The sequence below is a fragment of the Sinocyclocheilus anshuiensis genome, unplaced genomic scaffold (assembly GCF_001515605.1).
Source record: "Sinocyclocheilus anshuiensis isolate Anshui unplaced genomic scaffold, SAMN03320099.WGS_v1.1 scaffold1430, whole genome shotgun sequence".
Lineage (NCBI taxonomy): Eukaryota > Metazoa > Chordata > Actinopteri > Cypriniformes > Cyprinidae > Sinocyclocheilus > Sinocyclocheilus anshuiensis.
The window spans coordinates 179,373-205,661 of record NW_015555721.1 but is presented as its reverse complement, the minus strand read 5'-3'; the positions used below and the strand labels follow the sequence as shown (position 1 = coordinate 205,661).

General features: G+C 36.1%; 2 protein-coding genes across 3 annotated transcripts in view; one reads left to right on the top strand and one right to left on the bottom strand.

Moving 5' to 3' along the window:
* Window positions 1-14,272, top strand: part of LOC107672430 (vascular cell adhesion protein 1-like) — a 31,152-nt gene extending 16,880 nt beyond the window's left edge. The window contains exons 5-12 of the mRNA XM_016465617.1: window positions 6,358-6,645; window positions 6,744-6,995; window positions 7,411-7,625; window positions 10,096-10,234; window positions 11,484-11,756; window positions 11,869-12,195; window positions 12,447-12,674; window positions 14,030-14,272. Of these exons, the coding sequence (XP_016321103.1) occupies window positions 6,358-6,645; window positions 6,744-6,995; window positions 7,411-7,625; window positions 10,096-10,234; window positions 11,484-11,756; window positions 11,869-12,195; window positions 12,447-12,674; window positions 14,030-14,139 (1,832 nt within the window). The 3' untranslated portion in view covers window positions 14,140-14,272. The remainder of the gene's footprint in view (window positions 1-6,357; window positions 6,646-6,743; window positions 6,996-7,410; window positions 7,626-10,095; window positions 10,235-11,483; window positions 11,757-11,868; window positions 12,196-12,446; window positions 12,675-14,029) is intronic.
* Window positions 14,273-20,196: 5,924 nt separating this feature from the next.
* LOC107672511 (UBA-like domain-containing protein 1) lies at window positions 20,197-25,912 on the bottom strand. 2 transcript variants are annotated; one of them, XM_016465735.1, is made up of 3 exons: window positions 25,662-25,911; window positions 25,263-25,316; window positions 20,201-21,373 (listed from the first exon to the last, which is right to left on the bottom strand). In XM_016465735.1, the coding sequence occupies exons 1-3, from the start codon at window positions 25,767-25,769 to the stop codon at window positions 21,077-21,079; spliced, it is 459 nt and encodes a 152-aa protein (XP_016321221.1). In that variant the 5' UTR covers window positions 25,770-25,911; the 3' UTR covers window positions 20,201-21,076. The 2 variants fall into 2 exon arrangements, with proteins under 2 accessions (XP_016321223.1, XP_016321221.1); XM_016465737.1 differs by lacking the exon at window positions 25,263-25,316 and having other exon boundaries at window positions 20,197-21,373; window positions 25,662-25,912.
* Between the last annotated feature and the right edge of the window lie 377 nt (window positions 25,913-26,289).

The following is a 26,289-nucleotide window of genomic DNA, read 5'->3' as shown; positions in this document are numbered from 1 at the left end:
TATATATATATATATATATAATATATTGTATTACAACTATGTTGAGAAAGACACTAAAGTACTACAGGTTGTAATTTTGTGGTGACTTTGTGGAGTTTTCTTGTGCCTAAGCTGTATTATCACTTTGTGGTCTGTTGATGTAAATTTTCTCAGACCTCTCTGTATATAGAATCTATTTTTTTGTGTAGAATATAATCTTTATTTATTATATGGAATTCACATAGTCATCTGTCTTAATAGGAGCACAAGTGTTAACTAACATATGACATATAAATGCATTTTTAAGAATTTATTTTAAATAAAATTTCACTGCATTTCTATTTTCACTCATTAATATTGTAAAATAATAAAAATTGTAAAAACTGTACTAAGTACTGTGACTGCAGTAGCTACTAGCTAAATTAGCTAAAGATCTTAGCAATGATTCCTTTTGGGAAACGCAAAGGGAATAAAGCCAGACCTGTTACTTTACCAGTACTGCACCACTGAAGTTTTTTTTGGTCACTTGCAATGACTGAATATAGCCTCTTTGTTTTAAATGGCTCTAAACCTGACTGATGTATTCCACAATAGCCAAAATAGTTTTTCAGAAGCTTGCATGTGTATAGCATTGGTCAAAGCATGAAACTGGCTGCCAGTTTGTAAGCCTTAACCAGTGCATGTATTTTTGTTTATTTTTTGCTGGCTGATACATTGACATCTGTGCAAATGAAAATGTTTTAGTTAAGTTGGCTCGAGAAAGCCAACTTACTGAAATGCTATTTAAACTTCTTCTTCTGACTAAAACGGCTGACTCTAATTCCTAGAGCTTTAACTCTACGAACTCCCAACTCAGCCCAAATCTTCACACTGATCTGACCGAGTGTGCTATATCTTGTCTTACAAGGTCTTACAATAAAGAACAGGTTGTTTCAATAAGTTTTGTATAGTATTTTCTTTACTCTTTAATTCAAAATCTATGTCTAAAAAGGGTAATATTTTATGAATTTGAGGTCTGAGATGTGGGAATTCACGGTAAAGAGAGAGAGGGCAAACATTTTGCATTTTAGGTCAGCATTGCCGTCTAATCAGCCAAAAAGGTCTTAAATAGCCTGCATAGCACTTCATCTTTTATAACATGGGATTTTGACCAAATATATTCAATCTTGTTTTTTGTAATGTTGCAACAAGATGTTAATTTTTTTTGTGAAAAATTACAGTTTTGGACATATAAGGTAATAAAACATATATAAAAAATACCTTAAAGCATAGGCGCTGATAGAGCCCCTGAGCACCCATGGAAATGATCGAGCACCCATGGAAAAACACGAGATAGTCTCCGTTCATTTTAACCAATAAGAAATGGATTGCATCTTGTATGACTTTATTCTTGTTTTCATAGTTAATTTGAGGCAGTTTTTGGCTTTATTTTAATGGCAAATGTCAAGAGTGCATTATTGTAATATGAGAGGGTGCTAGCACGAATCTCTCGGCTTGCAGCGGGCTTGCTCTCCAATAGTCTAGTGATCATGGCTCTGCGCTCCCTAAGATATTACGTGTGTGCCCTCAAACTTTGTCCTGTGTACGTGCGAATAAGTGCTTATTGTAAACAGGTATTTATTAAATAATTTTATTAAGTGAAGCACAACCCTCAAAGAAAGAATGTGTGTATTATTTGCATAGGCGTAATTTACAGGGGTGGGACATGTCCCCACCACTTTTTTTGCCAGGGTCAATATTGTATATATATATATATATATAATATATTGTATTACAACTATGTTGAGAAAGACACTAAAGTACTACAGGTTGTAATTTTGTGGTGACTTTGTGGAGTTTTCTTGTGCCTAAGCTGTATTATCACTTTGTGGTCTGTTGATGTAAATTTTCTCAGACCTCTCTGTATATAGAATCTATTTTTTTGTGTAGAATATAATCTTTATTTATTATATGGAATTCACATAGTCATCTGTCTTAATAGGAGCACAAGTGTTAACTAACATATGACATATAAATGCATTTTTAAGAATTTATTTTAAATAAAATTTCACTGCATTTCTATTTTCACTCATTAATATTGTAAAATAATAAAAATTGTAAAAACTGTACTAAGTACTGTGACTGCAGTAGCTACTAGCTAAATTAGCTAAAGATCTTAGCAATGATTCCTTTTGGGAAACGCAAAGGGAATAAAGCCAGACCTGTTACTTTACCAGTACTGCACCACTGAAGTTTTTTTTGGTCACTTGCAATGACTGAATATAGCCTCTTTGTTTTAAATGGCTCTAAACCTGACTGATGTATTCCACAATAGCCAAAATAGTTTTTCAGAAGCTTGCATGTGTATAGCATTGGTCAAAGCATGAAACTGGCTGCCAGTTTGTAAGCCTTAACCAGTGCATGTATTTTTGTTTATTTTTTGCTGGCTGATACATTGACATCTGTGCAAATGAAAATGTTTTAGTTAAGTTGGCTCGAGAAAGCCAACTTACTGAAATGCTATTTAAACTTCTTCTTCTGACTAAAACGGCTGACTCTAATTCCTAGAGCTTTAACTCTACACTCAGCCCACTCAGCCCAAATCTTCACACTGATCTGACCGAGTGTGCTATATCTTGTCTTACAAGGTCTGAACAGGTTGAACAGGTTGTTTCAATAAGTTTTGTATAGTATTTTCTTTACTCTTTAATTCAAAATCTATGTCTAAAAAGGGTAATATTTTATGAATTTGAGGTCTGAGATGTGGGAATTCACGGTAAAGAGAGAGAGGGCAAACATTTTGCATTTTAGGTCAGCATTGCCGTCTAATCAGCCAAAAAGGTCTTAAATAGCCTGCATAGCACTTCATCTTTTATAACATGGGATTTTGACCAAATATATTCAATCTTGTTTTTTGTAATGTTGCAACAAGATGTTAATTTTTTTTGTGAAAAATTACAGTTTTGGACATATAAGGTAATAAAACATATATAAAAAATACCTTAAAGCATAGGCGCTGATAGAGCCCCTGAGCACCCATGGAAATGATCGAGCACCCATGGAAAAACACGAGATAGTCTCCGTTCATTTTAACCAATAAGAAATGGATTGCATCTTGTATGACTTTATTCTTGTTTTCATAGTTCATTTGAGGCAGTTTTTGGCTTTATTTTAATGGCAAATGTCAAGAGTGCATTATTGTAATATGAGAGGGCGCCAGCACAAATCTCTAGGCTTGCATATAGAGATCATGGCTCTGCGCTCCCTCAGATATTACGTAGTGTGCGCCCTCAAACTTTGTATTGTATCCTTTGTTAGGATAGGATAATATTTAGCTGAGATACAACTATTTGAAAATGTGGAATCTGAGGGTGCAAAAAAATCAAAATATTGAGAAAATCGCCTTTAAAGTTGTCCAATGAAGTTCTTAGCAATGCATATTACTATCAGAAATTAAGTTTTAATATATTTACAGTAGGAAATTTACAAAATATCTTCATGGAACATGATCTTTACTTAATATCCTAATGATTTTTGGCATAAAAGAAAAATAAATAATTTTGACCCATACAATGTATTTTTGGCTATTGCTACAAATATACCCCAGCGACTTAAAGGGGTCATATGATGCTGCTAAAAAGAACATTATTTTGTGTATTTGGTGTAATGAAATGTGTTTATGCGGTTTAAGGTTCAAAAAACACATTATTTTCCACATACTGTACATTATTGTTTCTCCTCTATGCCCCGCCTTCTGAAGTAGTTTCGCTTTCACAACGAAGCACACAGCGTCTTCACGACATGGCGGCCGCAACAATACTACAGCGAGAATAAAAGTTACGTCTTCTTTCTTTGCGTGAACATTTGGCCGGCGTTATGCAAATCTTCCCACAGAGCAACGTAGACATGTGGGGGCGTGTTAGAACGAGCCGTTTTAGGTAGGCGTGGCTGACTCTTAACTTTTATAAAGAATATCTCTTTGGATTTGAGACTTTAGTCTTTGCAAATTTACAGATCTTCTTTATGCACCAAGAGTTTGTAACACTCCAAAGAGAAAGGAAAAATTTAAATTGCATCATATGAGCCCTTTAAAATGGTGGCAAATTTGTGGACCATTCCTGTCACGAATAAAATAACTCAGTTTTCATTGCATGTGGATTTACATTATTTCAAACCTGTCAGAAGTACTATTCATTAGCCTACTTTAGCTGGTGAAACTGTTCTTCTTGTGCACTTGTTTGATTCTACAGCTTCATTATTTGTATAGCACACGTTCCTGAAGAACACTACTGAATGCCCTATTCAGCTCGACCCGCTGAGGGTTGCAGAAACAGACCTGTTTCTGTTAACTGCTACAATTCAGTCACAAGGGCACTTATGTGTGGTTGAACACTCTCAAAATCTCTTGTATTCAGTCCTTTCTGCATACTGTATAGTAGGGAAGTATGCATTAGTCATGACAATGTCCGTGGGGGTCCAGTATGACTCATTCTGACACAGAAAGCGTTGTGGGAAGTGATATGAAACCGCATGTTTTTATATAGACCCACCCTTATTTATCTGAGCTCGAGGATGTGTTGACAATGAAGGGAAATGGGGTGAAGTAAAGAGCTGTGGTTTTTCAAACGTGGCCTTTAAACACTTAATGCGATGTTCAAAACGACTTTGCCTTATCTAAAAGATAGGTGAAGGAGTTCTCTCTGTTTCCAGTCCCGGTTTTGTCGTGACAGAGTACAAATGAATAAAGTTGCAACGTGCACTTTTAGAGAAATGTGTGGGGGACGGATAACATTAACTAAAACAGGCAGCTAGGCGAGGGCAGACTGGGCAGTGGTTTCCTGCGATAAATGAAGGGTCCGAGACCGTGTGTTGTGTTTGTTACTGCTTGAACGATTAAACACCGTTGGCTGGTTAAAAACGGTTTCGATACAGCGCAGCTACAACTAAAAATGACGGCGCGGAGTGATCGGATTCTCTTCACGTGTCTCATTTTGGATCTGCTGTCGCTGCGGTACGCGTTGGATGGTAGGACAATTATATAACGAGTGTTGTATTTTTACAAGCTGGAAGAGAAATGATATATTTTCAGGACAGTTTTCCACGTTAAACTTGAGAAAGGGGGTTTAAATAAGTTAAAGAGTGATTAAAAGGCCCCGGTGTTTTATTTCCTCCGCTGTGACTCGCTTCTGAAAAGACTTTGAGTAACACTGTTTAAATAGCGATAGAATAACGTTGTCAAACAAGATAAATACACCTTGCTTGTTATCATTAACAGCCTGCATTTAGCAGTTTAACCACAGTCAGACATAAAAGTTGTCTGTCAGCAATTGCAAATATACTGTAGAGTTAAAATGCACTGTACTTAGTTACCGTTAGACAAGTTAACGTTAGGGGTCTGCTAAAGCTATAGCATTTACGAGGAAACATTACAGTTTTGTTTAACTGTGATTACTCCCTTACGAAAATTAACCATGGTTTTATTGGAGCAAAAGTGTAGTAACTATGTTTTTTTGTTGTATTGATTAGGCCCACCATTTGTATTACCACAGTTTTACTACTAATGGTTAGACTATGGTTAGTGTAGCAAAACCATTTGTGGTTACCATGGTTTAACAATAGTAACCATGGTTTTTGGATTTATTTGTAGTAAAATCAGCTAGTGTAGGCTGGTTTAAGAGTTTTTTTAGAAGAAAATAGAGAAAATATGTCCATGAAGTGCAAAACATTATAGCCCGCTGGCATTTGCTGGAAATACCACACTTATAACAATACAAAATAGAAAGTTGTATATATTGTTTTGAAACATGGTTGATGGTCCTTGGTGGTCAAAAAAGCAATAGCTGCAACATACCAGCTAGAAACCTGCCTTGTGCCAAAACAACAGTCAGCAACAGTCAACACCAGTGTGCATTTGTTTTAAAAATTAATTTATCTAGTGCTGTGAAACGATTAATCGCGATTAATTGCAACCAAAATAAAAGTTTTTGTAAAATATGTGTGTATTTATTATGTGTGTGTGTGTGTGTGTATATATATATACACACACACACACACACACACACACATGCATGTATATATTTAAGAAAAAAAAAGGTTATATATTAAAAATATTTATATATAATGTAAATTATATGAATATAAATATACATGTACATGTAAATATTTTCAAAATATATAATGTATGTGTGTGTGTTTATATATACATAATAAATATACACAGTACACACACATTATGTAAACAAAAACTTTTATTTTGGACACGATTAGTTGAAATTAATCGTTTGACACCACTAAATTTCTGTAATGTATTTTTTTCTATAGATTAAAATAATTTGATTTTGCACTTATTTGAAGTATTTGACATTTCAGCAACTCTATTATGCTTAATGTGTCTTGCAGATATTTCCATCAGCTTTGTGAATCACAGTGGACCAGTGATAGTGGGCAAGCAGTATGAGCTCCAGTGCTTCATTCAGAATGTGGATCCATCTAAGAGTGTTGTTGTGAGATGGTACAAACTGAGTCAAACCAACTCCACTGATACCACCAAGACTCCAGTCAGTAGCACATCTAAACTCCACATCAGTCCAGACAAAACTGATGATGGAGCTCAATACTGGTGTGAAGCAGAAGGAACCCAACATTATCCAACAATGTCATCAGAACATCTCAGCATTACTGTACATTGTATGTACAATAATTTGTCCAGGATTACTTTGCAGGTATTTCAGTGGTCCTCATTTTTATCATGTGAAACCTCTTTTTCTCTTTGCTCTTTCCTGTAGATAAACCAATCATCAATGAGATCAAACTGCCTTCCACAGTGCCTGTATTTCGAGGCTATCCAGAGGTGCTTGTTTGTGAAGCCGAGGGAAACCCAAAACCAACAATCAGCTGGAGCCTCGGCGCATATGACACAGTACATAGCACACATAGTGAAAAACTTAATATAACAGAGTCAACACCTGAGGATCTGTACTGCACTGCAAGCAATTCTGTTGGCAGGAAGACCAGACATGTAAAAGTGGTATTAAAAGGTAACTATGCATTTTTGCATATGTTTTGGTTTACATTTCCAACAGCTGTTTCTACTTTGTTGCAGTTGAAAATATGGGGATGTTTCAAAACTGAAATTTTGATCAGGCCAAACATGTCTGAAAATAAAATGCATGATTTTCAGATGTTCACACTAGTCCAAATATGCAATAAATCACAAAGAAAAAAATTAACCAAATCATTAAAAATTATGTAAGAGAAACTTGATGTGATTAGAATGCATTATTTTGATTACACATGTACACTTGCTATGATTAATCATTTCATTTTGCTTGTTTGCTTCTGATATGGAAAATCATGAAGTATTGTTTTTTCTGCAATTTTAGCACTTGTCTGTTTAGACTGTTTTTTTTTTTTTGTCTGATCTTTTGGTGTGCTTTATTTCTCTTGACACAGAGGATTACCTGCCCTTAATAGCAGGACTTATTGCAGTCATTGTGGCGTTCATCTCAGTCATCTTCATCTTCATCTTCTCTATCTACTACAAAACAGCCAAGATGGGCCATTATAGCCTGAAGGATGCCAAGCCTAGTGCACAAAATGGAAACATAGCACAGAATGGCAAACAGAACCCTATTCCTATGAAGAAACTCTCTCAGAGCAATATCCTTGCTTAGGTTATGAAATCCCTGGGTTTGGCACATCTACCGAGTCCCACTGTCCACAAAGGGATTTTTACACTGGAAGTCTCTAGCCCCCTACTTTGTGGCGTTTTTGTTTCTTCGTATATTCTTCAGCACCTGTTCATTCACTCCACTCCTAGATCCAGTTTTTATCAACTGTTAATTACATCACAAAATAAACGTTTTAGTTTTCATTTTAATGGACCAGAAGAAAATATGTGACAGAACCGATGACAAAGAAATGCTAAATGATTTCAAATTAACGGACCTGATGTCTGCAGTGGACGTTTTCAGGAATCAACGATCTTGATATAAGTGAATGTTCATTAGCTACAAAGTGACTTTGATTGATTGAGTAATACTTGCTTTGTACGTCATTTAAGGGAAGAAGGCTCTTGTTAAATTGTGTAAAAAGACTATTCTTTTGTCTCTGGCACATTGGTCAGTTTGAATATTTGTGTTTTGTCAAAAGCTATACAGTATGTATTAGGAAATGATGTTTTATTAACAAAGTTCAGGAGGAGCACGTTCAGATAATCAACCAATTAAGCACGATAGTATATATATATATATATATATATATATATATACAGCCAACTTGTTTCAAGACAGATTTCAGGCGTCCGTCCTCCGCCCCAACACCTCACTCCTAACTATTCCTATCCCAGCTTGGGATACGGGGGAGTTCTCTGGGAGCTCGGAGCCCTCCCTTCAGACAGCATGCCAAATAGGCATCCTATTTGCTCAGTCTGATTGTATATATGTAAGTGTGACTTGTGAAAGACACCATGATTGAGTGTGTTACTTCGTTAAACAGATTATTTGTTTGATGTTTCTATTCCTTTGGTAAAATCCACACTTTAGAGGGTGGAAATATAGCACACGGTGGCTGTAAAGAAGTCAAAGCTTGGGTATGAGGTTTCTCATGCTGAACCTGTGGGAGAATATTTGGATGAATTTCTAAAAAAATTCTCTCAGGCCTCATAGTTTGTAAAAAAAAAAAAAATGAAAAAAAGATGCTCAACATAAAATAGTTGTGCCGGTTTTATGGCTCAAGCTGTATAACGACGTTAAAAGCATAGTTTAACCAAAAACGACAGTGCTGTCACCATTTACTCACCCTCGTGTTCTTCTAAAGGCTTTTTAAAAATCATCATAAAGTTAACCCATATAACTATATGTTCTGAAGCAGTATGGATGTTTGTCTGTTTTCAGTTTGATATGTGTGGTCACTATCAATTGCTGTTGTATGGAATAGCATTATGTAAAGATTATTAAAAAATTCACCTTTCCAGTTTCACAAAACACTTAAAAAGTCACACAAGTTTGGAATGACATGAGGATGAAAAAAATGATGACAGAATTTCCATCTTTTTAATTTTGTCACTCCAGAATCTCTGTGTTTAATTTCGATATGAATGTAATCTCACCCACATTCTGGTGGGTTTTCAATTTTGTTATGGAATTTATACCATCTGTCCTTATAAGCACATGGCATTTGAATTTGTAAATGAATTTGTTGAAAACATTTTATGAATCATTAATTTGTTAAAAAAATTATATAATAAAATAAATATTCTTTTCACAGAATCGTTTTCAATCTTTGGCAAAAAATATAGTATTGAACAGAAGTCGGTTAAATACAGATCTGTTGTGTATAACTACTGCATAATGAATAACAACTACATTATCTGAATTTACCTCAGGTGCTTTTCTATTTGGTGTTTTAATATTTTCATTTTTTTAATAGTTTTTTACAACAGTAAATCGAGCAGGTATGTTATAACAGATGCACCCTTGATTGTCTTTCACGATTAGCATTTTTAATCTTGTTATATCTCAGACATTTGTAACACACACACACACACACATTATGGCCAGTGTTTACGGTTTTATTCTTAGGTTGAATAAACATTATAAACATCACATCAAACGCTTCGCTGCACCGCAGGGACGATGTATCGACTGTTCCAACATGGAGATGCTTTATTTCTATTAAATAACTTTCTGATGTGCTTACCAAACAGTCAACTTTTCAACACGGTCCTGTTGAAAGAACCAATTTAAACCAGGCCAAGCTTCAAGACTGGCTGTAGCTAGTTTAGAATGGTTTTAGAGGGATTTTGATCACTTTTAGCTGGTCAGGCTGGGAGACCAGCTGACCAACCAGCATAGGCTGGTTTTACCTGTTCTTTACCAGGTGAAAATGTCGTATTCTGTCGATAAGAAGGTTTGTATCCCGTTACTAATGCGTCATGTTTAGAGAGTCTGAGATTTGAAACGGTTTAGAAACTGGATTAGCTTCCCTCAGAAACTCATTTGCGCGCATGTGTTCTTCAGTGTGAACGGCCTAAATGGTTTCATTTCTATCCGATGACAACCATATCCACTCGTGATTTGGGTGGGGTTTCGCTGGAGGAGCCGCGCTGGACAGTCACAAATCTGAAGGCAGAGGCAGAGGCGACCCGTTTATTTATTCGCACGCCTCAACCGCGCCTTTGTCTGGTCGATGGTACCCTCAAACACTTACAATATGCTGCAGTGTTTTTATGGACTTGTTTATCTTTCGGCCGTTTTAGCGTTTGCAACTCTGACAGGTTTGTATTGACTTGTTTCCCTTTTATTCTTTCGATACGTGAAGCGAAAACAATAATTAACTAGTTGCATACTACCTTGAATGTGTTTTAAACATTTACTTTCATGTGAGTGATTCCGAGCGTCGTTGACCTCTATTGTCTCTGCGTTAAAATGTTGACATATTTGAGTTAATTCATTACTGTACACTAAGGAGCCACGCTACTATTTACAGTAGCGCTTGCAATATGACCTGTGCGTGAGTACTCAATATTTTTAGTGCTGGCAAAACTCTTCAGCAGTTCATATAACCTGTGGATTTGTTGTATAGCTATGTCCTTAAAGTAGGAAAAGGAAAGTTAGTAGTTTTACAGTTCATGTAGCCTTTACTAATATTGCGTTCACAGTCATCATGACAATACTGACAAAAGCTGTTATTATATTAATTATATTAATTATTTATTGCTGATATTACTACAAACATCTATTTGTTTGTATTCACGGGGTTTAGATAGTCCTACTGACAAACGTTAATAAACGACAAAAAAGCAAACACCTGTCGGAGTTCAGATCTACTGAAACGATAATGATTATAACATTTATCTTAAAAAATTAAAGTGTAATTATATTAATAAGGGTGAGTTATGATGAAAACATGGTTGACAACCTGTGGAAACGATTTTTTAATAAAATAATTTGTCTTCTAAATTATGAATAAAATGTTTATTTCCTGTGACAACATGTTCTTGCTTGCTAAAACAGAAAGGAAAGGTTGAGAAGGCGGGGCCAGGACAGGACAAAATGCATATTTATGGAGACAATACTGAAATAAAATGAAAATTTAAAATGAATGTACTGGATTTTTCTTTGACATCTTTAGAAAAGATAATAGCACATGGTAAAAGGTTATGCCCACACTGTTACACACTTGCTTTAGAATGACCCTGCTGTGTCAGTGAATTTCTTAGTTTCATTTCCCAGATGGTAAGAATTGATGAGCCTCTTTGTTTTAAAAGAATCATGAACTGTCATAGACCGATGGTCTTCTACAATAGCCAAAAACATTTTTATTTATTTTATTTTTTTTGCAGTTTGTATTTCTTGTTTGATGCAGTTGGTCAATAAACTCAATAAAATAACAAACCCTCACCCAAGAATCCAGACGCTCATTTTTATTGCAAGTTTTAATGTGTGTTAATTGGTTATCTGTGTTCAGTCTGTCAGGTAAACAATACCTATATGCAATTATGTGTTCTTAAATGTGTTTAACAGGTACACAAGCTGAATGTCCTGTTCAGCTCAACCCACAGAGAGTTGTTGTGAGATACGGCGGTTCTGTTGCAGCTAACTGTAGCACTTCAGTCCCGCATAAAGGGATGGGATGGGAAGCCAGTGAGGGGGGAGTGCCCATGACCAAAAACCAGAGTCTGATCACATGGAGAGTGCCAGAACTGACAGAATGGGACATAAAGCCATTCTGCTACATAAACTATAAAATAGGCAATGAGGATCAGTGTAAAGAAGAGCTCCCAGTCACTGTTTACAGTCAGTTTCTCTGTTACTGATATTTTTTCTGTTCATTCTCAGAAATATCTAATAAATGTACATTCATCATTCATCACAGCAGATTTCAGAGTGTGTAAATCTTCCTCCACAGAGACTCCAGACAGTGTGTTCATCAGTGTGAATCACAATGGACCAATGAAGGAGGGAGAGCTGTATGAGCTCCAGTGTGACGTTCACAATGTGGCTCCTGTTCAGAATCTCACTGTCAACTGGTACAAAGGACAGACTCTGCTGGATCAAACCACCTTCACTGACACTAGCGAGACTCCAGTGAATAAAACAGCCACACTCCTGATCCGTCCAGACAGAGCTGATGATGGAGCTCAATACAGGTGTGAAGCAGAGCTGGATCTGGGAGCAGAAGGACCTCAACCTCATCCTACAATTTCATCAAAACCTCTTAATGTTGAAGTATACTGTAAGTTTATTATTGCTAAGCTAGCCATATAATTCAGTTTATATTTTCTGTAGGGCCTTCTACTGTGACGGATGTGCAACTGTCATATTTCATCACACACAGAGATTTGCATATTAACTTAAAAATGACATTATGAATTGAATGAACTCAGATAAAAAGGTTTCAGTTGTGCAGTATCTTTAGTGATCTGTTACTAACAGCTGCTCATCATGTTGCTGTTGTGCTGAGAAATGTATCTCTGTCCTCCTCAGATAAACCACAACACTCCAGTTCAACAGAGACCATCATTAAAGACGACAAGGTCATGCTAGATTGTACAGTGAAGGCAAACCCGGCTTCTACGTACACATGGGATCATCTGAAAGAGAAGAACAGCTCCTCAGTGCTCAAGTCCTCAGCACTCAGTCCAGGAAACTACACATGCACCGCCACAAACGCTCTGGGAAGAGACAGCAAAGTGTTCATCGTCAAATCTACAGGTCAGTTTTGATCAAATAAACATTAATCTGACACTTTGCCTCTGCGTTTCTCTCAATCTCAGTTTGAAATTTGATGTAGTGTTTTTTATATCCTTATAGGCTGTTCACACAGAATGTTTTTCCATTCCACTTCGCTACATTTCCATGTTTTTGTAAATGCGATACAGCTTTTGAAGCATCTCGCATGACATGGCGTTCTCAGAAACGCAGCGCTTAAGTTAAGAGAAGTTCAACTTTTAAAAAACACATCTCAAGACCTTGCGTTTCTTCCCGTTCCACTGCCCACATGAACTAGCCCTTACTGTTCAATATAGTTCTGCAGTGATGGTGTATATTGGTTCCCTTGAGAAAAACAATAGGATTTTTCCTATGGAGTTTGGATTATTGCGGAAAATAAGCTCTGTGACCAACACAGTTTTATGATTCTTACACATCTTGTTCAGAATGATAACCTTCACAAATGAAAATAACTTTATGAAGCCTAAACACAATCGGCAGAAGAAAAAAGATACACATAGGCTGTAACTTCAACGTCACCATCACTATGCTTCTGACGACTTTTAGACTTTTTAAAAAACATTTTCCCTATCTAAAGTTTGAGTTAGAATAGTGTGCAAGAGTGCGATGTCCCTGCCAACCTCTAGTGCCATTTAGCCACTTGTTAGCAGCAATCACTTTTTAAAATACAAATAGGAGCTTTAAAAATTACAAGGGGTTATTACATTAATGTTCTATGTTGTAGAATAACATGAATATAAAACCTGAATATCTTGAATTTAAACATGAGTATATTTTGAGCTTGTGTTAAACACATATCTTATTTCAGGCATTTATCCAAAAACCCATTGAATTCTGGACAATTGAACCAGAAGTGCTAACCTAGTTTTGCATTTTGGCCTAAAAAATTGTCATCCCTGCAGCACTCCATAACAATGACTTCCGATACAGGGTGGCGTCTATTCCATTTGAAATGAAAATCCTGAAAATGAGGAAGGAAACATGCATGTGTTTGTGACATTTAGCATATTTATACAAGTCGATTATCTTAAACTCACAGTATTGACTTATCCCAAAGTTCATTCTTTATCTACGGGGTGTTTTTGTGGTCTTGAAAAAGCTTCGCATTTGCATTTAATGATTCATCAGGCACTTTTATGCGAAATGAGGAATAGTGCCACAATAGTCTCTTGTAGTCTCCCGTACACTGGTGTTGTGTTCCCACCAGGCCGCGCCAGGACTGCTGCACTGCTGCTGGCAGTGTGTGTGTTGTACAACCAACAGAGTCACGCTTCTGTTGCTGAAGCTGTTGATTGATTCTTCTGTTTGTAAAATCATTATTGTCTTTTCTCCCACAGACAGAACCACATTCTGGGCTATTGTTTTAACCGGCGTGGCGGTGGCAGTGGCGTTAATCGCCTCTTATTTGATTTTCAAGTTTGGGTTTTCCAAGAATTCTGTCATTTGATGGACAAGAGATGACCTCAAAGTGGGACATTCTCCTCAGGGAGATCATTAAAAACTTGATTATTGTGGGTTATTTTTTAAAGGAATAGTTCACCATCAGGCCATCTAAGATGTAGATGAGTTTGTTTCTTCATCAGAACAGATTTGGAGAAATTTAGCATTACATTACTTGTTCACCAATGGATCCTCTGCAGTGAATGGGTGCCGTCAGAATGACAGTCCAAACAGCTGATAAAAACATCACAATAATCCACTAGTCCATCTATTAATGTCTTTTTGCATCTTTAAGGCTTTGAATTCTAAACCATCTCTTCTGGCCAAACTATGAGTCCATAATCTAACAACACTTCCTCCAGTGAAAAAGTCTGCATGTCCGCTGCTGTCCTCTCACATCAAAATACACCAACATATTTTGTTTAGAACCATTTTGGACTGTTTTCACTTGCAAAGCAGATTTTTATTATCAGGTGAACTATGCCTTTAATGAATTGACGTGATTTTGCATGGCTTGGGGTGTTGCAGTACTGGGAACTGTTACAGCACTTCTTTTTTTTTAAATCACCATATTCAACTTCAAATTAGATTTATTTTTATGTGTGTTTACTCATTATTCTGGTCCTGATGGGACAAAATCATGTCTCATAATTGTCATTAAATATAACCACTTTTTTGTGGAAATCCCATTACTGTACAACACTACATTATTTTTCCTTTAAAAATAGTTTCAATTTTGAAAAGCTATTCATTTAAGATCATCAATAATACCTTTGTTGTATTTTCATTGGTGACTATGTTAATTAGGTACTGAGTATGTACTATAATATTTTTTTACAGAAATTAATGTCATATTACATGCTACACATGTAAAAACAACAACAACAACATTAATGTTTAATGGTCTTTTTTTCTTTACAAATTGTATTATCCTCAATGTAAAGCTTCATTTACACGTTCACCCATCAACTGCTTTATCTATCCCCCATAGTTTTATACCTAAAGTGAATTTATTTGTTATACACCCTCACATTATTTTTATACTGAGGTTGGGACATTTTTGATCAATATGCTTTTTACTATTAAATGTACAGCATGCTTTTTTTCTATGCATTTTTGTAAAATATAAGGATTGATTTTTTTATTTTTTTTATTTTGTGGTGCATAAGCGATCAAGAGCATGTTATGAAAGCTTCAAATATGCTGTTTGTTTCAGCTAACCCTAACTGTAACCTTAACTAGCTAAAAGTGCTAACCTAGTTAATTTGACTAACTGCAGGCTAATGCATTAACATGAACAAGAATCCAGTTGTCGAGAGTGAAGAAGATAAAACAAAGATTGCTGAACTGAGAAAATTAATATTGATGTCAGTAGCCAACAATTTTCATGACAAAGACTGCACAGAATCTCCATAATGCTGATGAAACACAAGAAAAGTTTGTTACCTCAAATAATAGTAGGTACTAATCAAGGGTGTTATACATCCTTCATTGTGGTCTTCATATATATTGGTATGCAAGCGTATAAAAAGTTCCGTTTCAATACTGAAAGTTGTGTTCATTTCCTTTTCTCTTTTCCTCTTCAGCTAATGGCATGATGAGGTCAGTGGAAAAACAATGATCACATGCTTATTTTTCACCCAATAATTGCTCATAGCTATGGTACTTTGTATGGTACATATAAAACTGAAGTTGTTGATTGAAACTTCACAGTGTTGGTAACACTTCACAATATGGTCTTGAACACTACAAACAAGTGAACGCAAAAGCCATAACATGACAATGTTAAAAAGTACGGTACCTTACTGTAAAGTGTAATCGACATTTTTTGTACTCTGACTACTTTATCAGGTCTGAATGTCTTTGAATAATGTGTACGGTAGCATTGCTTTTTCATGTTTGTTTTTGTGCTTTTGTGTTATTTTATTAATACAGAATTTGTTCAAAAACCATTGCCTCAAATATCCTTTTTTCTTTCTTTGTCAGAAAAATGAGTATCTGCATGACTAGCTATGACAACTAGGATTACAAAACATCTTCATCGAAATTCTTTGTCCAGACGAAGTTTTGCTAACTTAAGTCATTTTGTACAATGCAAGCACAAGTTGCTTAATTTCTACATAAATGAGATAATTTGAATTGCTCAAATGGTATCTGGCTCTACGTTGTTTAGTACATGTAGAGCTGCCCCTCAGAAAAACACAATGAAACTATGACTTGTTTGTCAAATGAGCTGTCTTTTGTGTAGGCCTGTGTTTTACACAGTGACCTGAACGGGTTTAACTGCCAAAATATGTGCAAGTATAGAGTGTTGCTATAGCAACCGCTCTACAGGGACGAGTTTAGAGCAGCGAGCAGGACTGAAACCTCAGCCAGAGACAAATAAACACATCTCATGCAAAAGTAAACATGGCATTTAACAGTATTAAGAGTGAGGTGGTTGAATTAACGTGCACAATTTCTGGAAATAGGAAAGTCTAAGACAAACAAAAATACAATACACAGGAAATAAATGTGACTCAGCAAAAAGCCCCATGAGTCATAGCATTTAGCATCCACTACCTCACATTCAAGACTGCACATGTTCACGTTAATGGACTAAGTTCGAATACAAATGAATATTTCTGAGGTATGCACTGTGTGCAGGAAGACCCGCTAGCTAAACTGTGTAATAATGATGCAATGATTAACTAGGGATAAATGTGACCTGCGAACAAGCGGAATCATGGCAGAAACTTGAAACCACGAACAAGACACTTTCGAAATGAGACCAGACTTTGTCCTTCCCACTCAGGGTAGAGTATTTATATTGAGTACATAAAAATCAGTGTTGGGCTAGTTACTCAAAGAATGTAATATATTACTCATTACTAGTTACTCCTTTCAAAAGTAATATTGTTAATTTACTTATTACTTTCTGGCAACAGTAATTAGTTACACTAGTTACATTACCTTTTCTTCACGCCCCACAGAAGTTGTAACTGTGTATCTTCCACATAAAATTCTTAATCTAGAATGTTACTAACAACATATTTCTGCCTCATCATTTGACCAAAATCCACACTGGATCGCAGTCAGAAGTTATTACAAACACTCAATAGTGATTGATAGTGACCTTCAAGTAGAAGCGTTGTATTAATCTCATTAATTGTCATGTGTATCTTGAAGCTAATTGTAAATTCTCCGTTACCTATATACGATTATATTTCATTATGTATTTTATCAAATCACATAAGTTTGTAAGAAACTGTTTAATTTTCCCAAAAAGATTTTTAATTATAGTAATAGAATGTACCACATGCTGATCAGAGGGATGTGGGTGGGATGTAATGTCAGAGTAAAGTAAAGCCACAACTTACTCAACAGTGCTCAGATCATCTTTTTTTTTCCTGACAAAATCAATATAATGCAGTATTTCTATCTGCTGAATGTAAGCTTTTCCATATTCCAAGCTTGCCTGCTGCACTGGGGACATCACATGCATGTGCGAGTCGTGAAAATTATGAAAATAAATCTAGGAATTATTTGATTGTTTAAATTTGTCAATTTTAAAGTTGAGGCACCAAAAGTAACTAACTAAACTGTTTTATGGATGGTAACTGTAATATTATTACTGAAATCTTATTAGTAATTAATTACACTAGCTACTAGTTACTGCAAAAAGTAGCCTAATATTATTACAGTAACTAAGTTAGTAACTAGTTAGCCTACTGCCCAACACTGATAAAAATACACAAGGACTGCTACTGACGTTTTATATCTGAAGTGGAATATTACGTTGATACTAGAAGCAATCTTGTTTATAGATTGTTGAGGCAAATAAAACGATTGTAGTGGTCCAATATAAGATCAAATGAGTAACAGAAGGATCACATAGGCTACAACGAAATACATGAAATCAAAATTAAAGTTTTGTGGTTTTTAATCCCTGTGTGTTAACTTGGAGGTCACCAATATGCTAGTGAACTCCTAAATGTTGAGGCGGTTGATTTTTTTGCAGACTAGCAATGAGCAAATTATGTTCATTGCTGTGGCATCCTATTGTATTTTTTATTTATTTTTTTTAAATGTCCTGCCCATAATTTTATCTATATTAAAAGTTTAATATACCAAAGAACAAGATGCAACAGCCTATACCTCATTACTCCTCAAGTATTGTCTCAAAAGTTTGCTAACTTGACGGGTCTTAAAAGAGAGTTTCGTGTGACATTCAAAAATAAATCACAGAAAACGCAAAAACAAACACTTTGCGACCTCCACTGGTCACGAATGGAAATTCATTGGTAAAATATTACAGATGAATATTGATCCACAGTAGAATAGCATAAACAAATATAGTTTTATTATATGATGATATATTTGTTATGATTTTTGTTGTGGGGTGGGGGGAGATGTCTCCTTTAAAATATTATAATGTGTCCTATTTTTTGTGCTCATAATAACCTAAGAGTCTTGTTAACTCTCTCCTGAATTTGATCTCAGAAATAGATTTCATAAGCCCCAATAAAGCATTTTCAAAAGAATATACTTGTTTTAAAAGTTATATATGCATTCATTATTTGGTTGTTTTGTTTAAAATCGTGTTTTATGTTTCTGCTTCGTGGATGACCCTGACTCACATTTTGATCACACATCAGTCACACAGCTGCCAGTCGAACATTTCCTGTTTTCTATCTAGTGCCCTATAATTATGGCAAGAGAGCACTGTCCAAAAAAAATAAATTAAAAATAAATAAATAAAAAAACCTGGTATACTGCATTGTTTTCTCTCAGACAAGTTTGAAAACACTCAAGAATTCAAAACTGAGCTTCTGCTAGATATATTTTGATTTCATACAACATTTGAAAATAGTATTTTCAATAGTGCTGTGCATTTTTCATAGCAATAAACTTTAACTTCTTAGTTTAACCAAAAAAAACAAACAAAAAAAAAACAGCAATAATCTGCCAAGTGTCTTCTTTAAAAAAAAAAAAAGACCAGACTTAAGCTCCAAAACATTCAAGGTTTATAACAGCTGAAGTTGGAAATGTATTTTTTAGGTGTGTTTAAAAAGTGGTAATAAATTGATTATAACTACTGCATAAATATTATTTAGTACCATATTAATATGAAATAAAAACATATTTAACTAAAACATAGTACATTAATTTCAATATTTTTTCCTCTCAATAAAAGTGACCACAGAGGAAGAGACAGTAGTAATCGTATATTGTTTTTTTATGCCAATAACTGAATGAACACAGGAACAGACTGAGACAGAAACAGAGATATAGTAATGAAAGTGCGGTGCTGAGGTTCGTGGTTTGGCATATCAATACCCTTGCTCTGCCTCTGTATAATGCTCGACCAGCCTGCAGCAGTCCTCCACGCATGCCTCTATGTGTGTATATACACACACAAAGCCAAGTGACAGAAATAGCAGACAGTCTTCACCCTGCTGAGATGAAGCAGCCGGTCTCACTTAAGATGCTTCACCCATCATCTCAGTTGTGTTCATGTGAGTCAGGCAAATACAGTGACTTTCAATGAAACGGACATCTTCGCTGCATATATATACAGTGGGTACGGAAAGTATTCAGTCCCCCTTCAATTTTTCACTCTTTGTTATATTGCAGCCATTTGCTAAAATCATTTAAGTTCTGAATACTTTCCGTACCCACTGTATATATATATATATATATATATACACAATATATGCGCATGTATGAGTGTATGTATGTATGTGTGTGTATATATAATTGATATTAACTATATTGTTGTATACTAACCAACTTTAAATATATCATACACCATCATTTATCATACACAAAACAAACTCATAGTACTCATAGTATTATGAAATTATAGATGTATGTATATTGTAATAAATATATGTATATTTTAAACTCAAATATATAAAAATGAGAGCTCAACATCAATGTAATTATGTTCAATGTATGGAACTTGATCAGTGGGTCCTGTAATCATTTACCATGGTATAACAGGTGTACATGCATTGACCCTAATTACACTGCAAGGAAAACAGACCAGCAAAAAAAAAAAAAATCATGTAAATATTTTACTACACAAACAGGAACTACTCCACCAAGCGTTGTGCAATATATAAACAATATTTATTTGAAAACACAACAAATAGGAAATAATAACCATCACATAGTCCACAAATATTGTGGAGGCAGTGTGAACAGTTACAGGGAGATGTTAGGTGAAAAGAAATCGGAGGAATATATTCTTGCTTAATATATTTAAATAGGGATTTGAGATAAAAACAAATGTCCTCTAAGTGCTGAGCAGAACCAGAGTCCAATGTTCTGGGTATAAAACACATCTTATACCATTATTTTAATATAAAATGCCAATATAGTTAATTACAAAGTCATAAAGAAATCAAAAATTACAGACCAGTCCAAAAGATCATGTGTTTTCTGCAGTAAACCTATTGATTAAAGAGACAGTTCAGCCAAAAAAAATCATTCCGTCATTTACTCACCCTCATGTCGTTCCAAACCTGTGGAACATTAAGGAAGATATTTTGAAGATGTATTTTGTCCATAAAATAAAAGTTAAAAGGTTCAAAATGACACGACGGTGAGTAACTATTAGATCCACTGCAGGTGTTTAGTACACAGTCCAAAATACAGTATTCACCATTAGTTGAGAACTGACAATATTCAGTAACATTCATTTGTCTGAGGTTTTCTGTGAATATGCTACATAATTACTCATTCTGTCCATCTTTTTTGGTTATCGCCAAAAGAAAAGCAATTTAAAAGAGTCCCAGATCTCCTGTGACCTCAGAGAAGAGGCCACACTCTGTTCCACCACCGTTCACTGCAACCCAGCGCTCTCGCCGCACTGTTTTACCTCCACAACTGCCGAAGTCTTCAAGAGGAAGGTCCATCCTCCTCTTCCTGTAAGGTGTGATGGCTAATTAAAGCAGTCTCTATCTCTCGGCCTCCATGACGATACTAGCATGCTCAGCGGAGGCTTGCTGAGTCACAGCCGCTGGCCAGCCTGGTGAGGGTGCTTGGGGCATGAGCGGACCTGGAGTCCATCGACCCTGGTGACCAGGGGTTGCCGGAGGGCTCATGGCCCAGTTAGTGTGAGGAGCTGGTGACGTGGCCATAGAAGCGATGGGACTGCTGTTGCCGAAGCTCTCAGAGGCTTTAAGACGAGAGAACATGGCTAGGGCATCTGGGAAGTTGGGGGGTGTCGCTGGTGTGTTGGCTGGAGTGCACATCTGGAAACAAAGAGAGAACCAGTTTAAATCTGGCAGGGGTTTGACCCACAATCGTCAGTTTCAACAAAGCAGATTTTTTACAACCATGTACTGGAGAATTTGTAGAATTCCAGTCACTTTCTGAAACAAGGAATTGAGGAAGTTCTTGAAATGTGTTAGTGACTGAGGCTGTAGACCTCTGGACAAACAGGACATGATACAATAATGATTGGCCACCTCTCCTGAATAAACGCCAGACCTGATGCACTGACACAAATGTTACTATAGCAACGCTAAGTCTTTCAGAGGCCAGCTTTAGAAAGATAATCAGTGAAAAACAACACCTATGACGTCTTTTGTTGTGCTCCTGTTGTTAAAAACAAATTAGAAAGAATTTAAAGAATCTAGACTTCAAATACTTTTTTTATATATGGTTTATATACAGTATATATATTTTATATACGGTTGGTCAATCGCAACACTGTATTCAAATATTGTTTTGTAATGAATGCTAAACTGTATACATTATTACTTTTATTCAGCAAGGATTGTTAAATTGCTCAAAAAACTGACAGTAAAAAGATTTATAATGTTACAAAGGATTTCTATTTGAAAACGCTGTTCGTCTGAACTTTTTTGTTCATCAAAGAGTCCTGAAAAAATTTGTCTTGGCTTCCTCAAAAATATTAAGCAGCACAACTGTTTTAACACTGATAATAGTAAAAATGTTTCTTGAGCATCAAATCAGCATATTAGAATGATTTCTGAAGGATCATGTGACACTGAAGACTGGTGTAATGATGCTGAAAATTCAGCTTTGATCACAGGAATAAATAAAACTTTAAAATATATTGACCATTTTGAATTGTTATTACTGTTTTTACTGTACTGTGCTTAAATAATGCCTGGGTGAACATAAGAGACTTTCAAATACATTTAAAAGAAGAAAAATAAATCTTACCAAGGTTTTGATCAGTACTATAACTGATTCTCTCGGGCAACCGATTTCCTGAATACCTGGGATAGTTTCCCATATCATGCCACAATAAAATAAAAATGATAAAACCATTTAAGTGCACATTAATATTTCAAGTCAAGAACATTTATTTAGTAAATAGTTATGTAAAAAGTTGATTGTTAAATCCACTTTAAGCAGTTATTTCACTCAGCAGCTCTGAGGGCTTTCATAAATACTCACTAGGGTTTGGTTTAGTTTCTGTAGATGGCAAAACTATACCAGTACACAGGCAAAAATCTGATTTGTCCATTGACAAGTAATTTAAAAGTAGCCATGTCTGATAAATATATTTTGTAAATGATGTGTAAATCACAAGTATATCATTATATTCTAGCAGCGGATCAAGGATCAGCTGGTTTATATCAGCAATCAAGTTCCATCAACTGCACCGAAAACCCCTCACACACCCTGTGACATCCTTACTGTTTAACTATGACAATAATAATGAGACCTTGAAAGTGAAAGCTGCATGTGTAAAGGCTATTCTTTTTTTTAAAGTTATTTTTATGCCTTTTTTAATGAGATACGACAGTAGAGAGATGACAGGAAAGCACTGGGAGGAGAGAGGGGAGCGGGATCGGCAAAGGACCCCGAGACAGGAATCGAACTCGGGTCACCGTGAGCGCAGTTACACTATGTGTCGACGCACTAACCACGAGGCTACTGGCGCAGACGTAAAGGCTATTCTTGAGAAGAGCTCAAACAATACTATGTCATTAGGAGAGAAGCCAAAAGCTTTTTTCCCCCTAACTGAAATTATGCCTTTTAAATTTGAATATAATTAGAATATTGATAATATTTTTTAAAGTTATTTTTATGCCTTTTTTATTGAGATACTACAGTAGAGAGATGACAGGAAAGCACTGGGAGGAGAGAGGGGAGCGGGATCGGCAAAGGACCTCGAGACAGGAATCGAACTCAGGTCACCGTGAGCGCAGTTACACTATGTGTCGACGCACTAACCACGAGGCTACTGGCGCAGACGTAAAGGCTATTCTTGAGAAGAGCTCAAACAATACTATGTCATTCAAAAGTGTAACTGTGCTTTCCAGTCACAAGTCACACACAGATCATTCTTGCAGTATAAGGCTACGTTTACACGACAACGATTTTTCCCTTGCATTTTTAAAAAGTTTCAAGTTTCTTTTTTTTTTAAGTTATTTTTATGCCTTTTTTAATGAGATACGACAGTAGAGAGATGACAGGAAAGCACTGGGAGGAGAGAGGGGAGCGGGATCGGCAAAGGACCCCGAGACAGGAATCGAACTCGGGTCACCGTGAGCGCAGTTACACTATGTGTCGACGCACTAACCACGAGGCTACTGGCGCAGACGTAAAGGCTATTCTTGAGAAGAGCTCAAACAATACTATGTCATTCAAAAGTGTAACTGTGCTTTCCAGTCACAAGTCACACACAGATCATTCTTGCAGTATAAGGCTACGTTTACACGACAACGATTTTTCCCTTGCGTTTTTAAAAAGTTTCAAGTATACACGACAACGTTTTCAAAACGATTCGCGTTTACACATATCCGAAAAACACATATCCAAAAACGCTGTATTACGTATGCCAGGCCAGTAGTTGTCACCTTGTCAGTAAACAGTACCTGTAGGAAGTGACGATTATATGATGTATATGATGCGTCTCCACTGTTGGTTGTAATATTGGTGAAGTAAATCCACACTTTGCTGAAAAAGCGTTAGCAAACTCTTGAGTTTTGGGTGTTTACACGGAAACGATAACAGTGGCGTTTTCAAACACTTGCACTTTGAAACCCGTTTTCAGAAATATGCGTTTTCAGTCCCCAAAACGTCGTTGTCGTGTAAACGAACAGGCAAAACACATAAAAAGTTTCCCATTTTTGGCTGAAAACGTTGTCGTGTAAATGGCCCCTAAATCACCCGTCTTCTCACACTCTCAGGGGCCCAAACATTTTAAGCAAATATAAACACGCCCATGTCCACCAAAAATGACATTGCACAACATTACCTTTCACTTCATTTTTTATAATCAGAATCTGGTTTGTTTTGTTTTTTTCGTTTGTCATGTTCTTTGCTTAGATGTACTGTAAGACACTGGCAATATATGAATGAAATGTATTATTTACACTTGTTGTTAGTAATTATAAACGCAGTCAATCGCGTGACGCTCGAGACCTCACCATAGCAGCGCCCATAAGGGTGCGACCCGCTCCCTGAAGAATAAAACAGCCTTTTCTAAAATACTGATATGAGTCCAAGTCGTGTGTGTGTACACTGTACCTCATTTAAATATTGCATCATTTTAGCGATGCTCATTTTATGAAGTAAACCACCTTAATTAGCAAGAACGAGTATGTGCGTTGTAAGTGAGAAGCAAATGAGGTGCTTTCCAAGGGTTAACTACATTTGAACCGCTTTGCATGTGGCCGGTAGTATTACTACTCCTAGGTAATTCCAAACAAATTCCTTTGATTTCAAATATCTGCTAGAAACTGTAAAATGTGGGGGTATTTAAGCCAGTGAGGTTTTGAGCATGCTACGCTGCGTTCCTATCGTACCGATCTAATTGATTTAGTACCGGTGTAAACAACGCCGTGTCAAGCGCGTGTTCTCTCTTTTTCCTGGAATCGCCCTCCCCCACAACTTTGGACACGTTTGCAAAAACGCAAGTCCCATGAGTCCAGATTATTTTATCATCTTACATATTAACATATTTAATTAACTACCTACGGGAGATTATATGTGCTTAAACGACAACGTTGCGAAGTTTAAATGACATAAATGTAGCCTTCGCTAGAAACATGTCAGGCTGTTTTTATTTTTGTCTGACTCGTGGTTTCAACATGGCGGAAGTCATAATAACAGATATGAAAAACTATCAATAAACGACAAAAAAATATATATACTCACCATTTGATGGCTGTAAGGAATATTAGCCTCTTGGAAAAATGTACTGAGAGCAGTCTGCAACACCATAATAAAAGAGTTAGAAGTACGTTCATTCATAAATACTCGAGGACGTAAGCAAATGTGTATTGAAGGGCTTTGAACATAACATTAAACATAACTTTATAGACTTTTAATTTCACTGAAGCCAATATTTTTAATTCCGTTTAAAATAATTTATTATGTAGGCCTATTTCAATGTCTTATGTTTAGATTGACTGCTGTCTGGTGCTTGTCTCGCATGATTATAAATTATGTCTATATATAAATAAACTAAAAGTTAATCATAGTGATTTGTGCTATTTTTTTGCTGTGCCACAAGACGTTCAGTTTGATGTGCCCTAACAAACAAACACAGCCTACCTCAAACTGCCAGTGTGAAGCTTGTAGAAGCTGCTTTGCTTGATCTGCCGCACATCCGGCTGTAAGAACAAACTGATTTATCATAACTTGATGCCTTAGCTCGTCCATATTTAGTTAAGAAGCCTGTGTGATTTTGTCAGTTTCAAAGTTTTAGCTTGCAGTTTTTCAAAAACGCCGCACTCAAACATCAACTTGTCGACTGGAAACAACAAAAATGTTGTGAGTTCAGTTGAGCCGTCCTACTTAGCGCCCACTGATGGACAACTGCAGTGAGCGTCAGAGAGGGACTCTGGGATTTGTAGTCAAGTATGCAGACACGAGAGCCTGTTTAATCCAACAAGACAGACATATGGTTTCCATGCATATGAAATTTATGTTAAAGGGATAGTTCACCCAAAAATGTTAATTCTGTCATTAGTCATTAATTACTCACCCTCATGTCGTTTCAAACCCGTAAGACCTTCGTTCATCTTCGGAACACAAATTAAGATAATTTTGATGGAATCTGAGCTGTCTGACCCTCCCATAGACAGCAACACAACTGAAATGTTCCCATATCCAGAGACGTAGCAAGGATACGCTGTTTCCGTTCAGATCAAATCACAACAACGTAGGAAACAGATCCGGC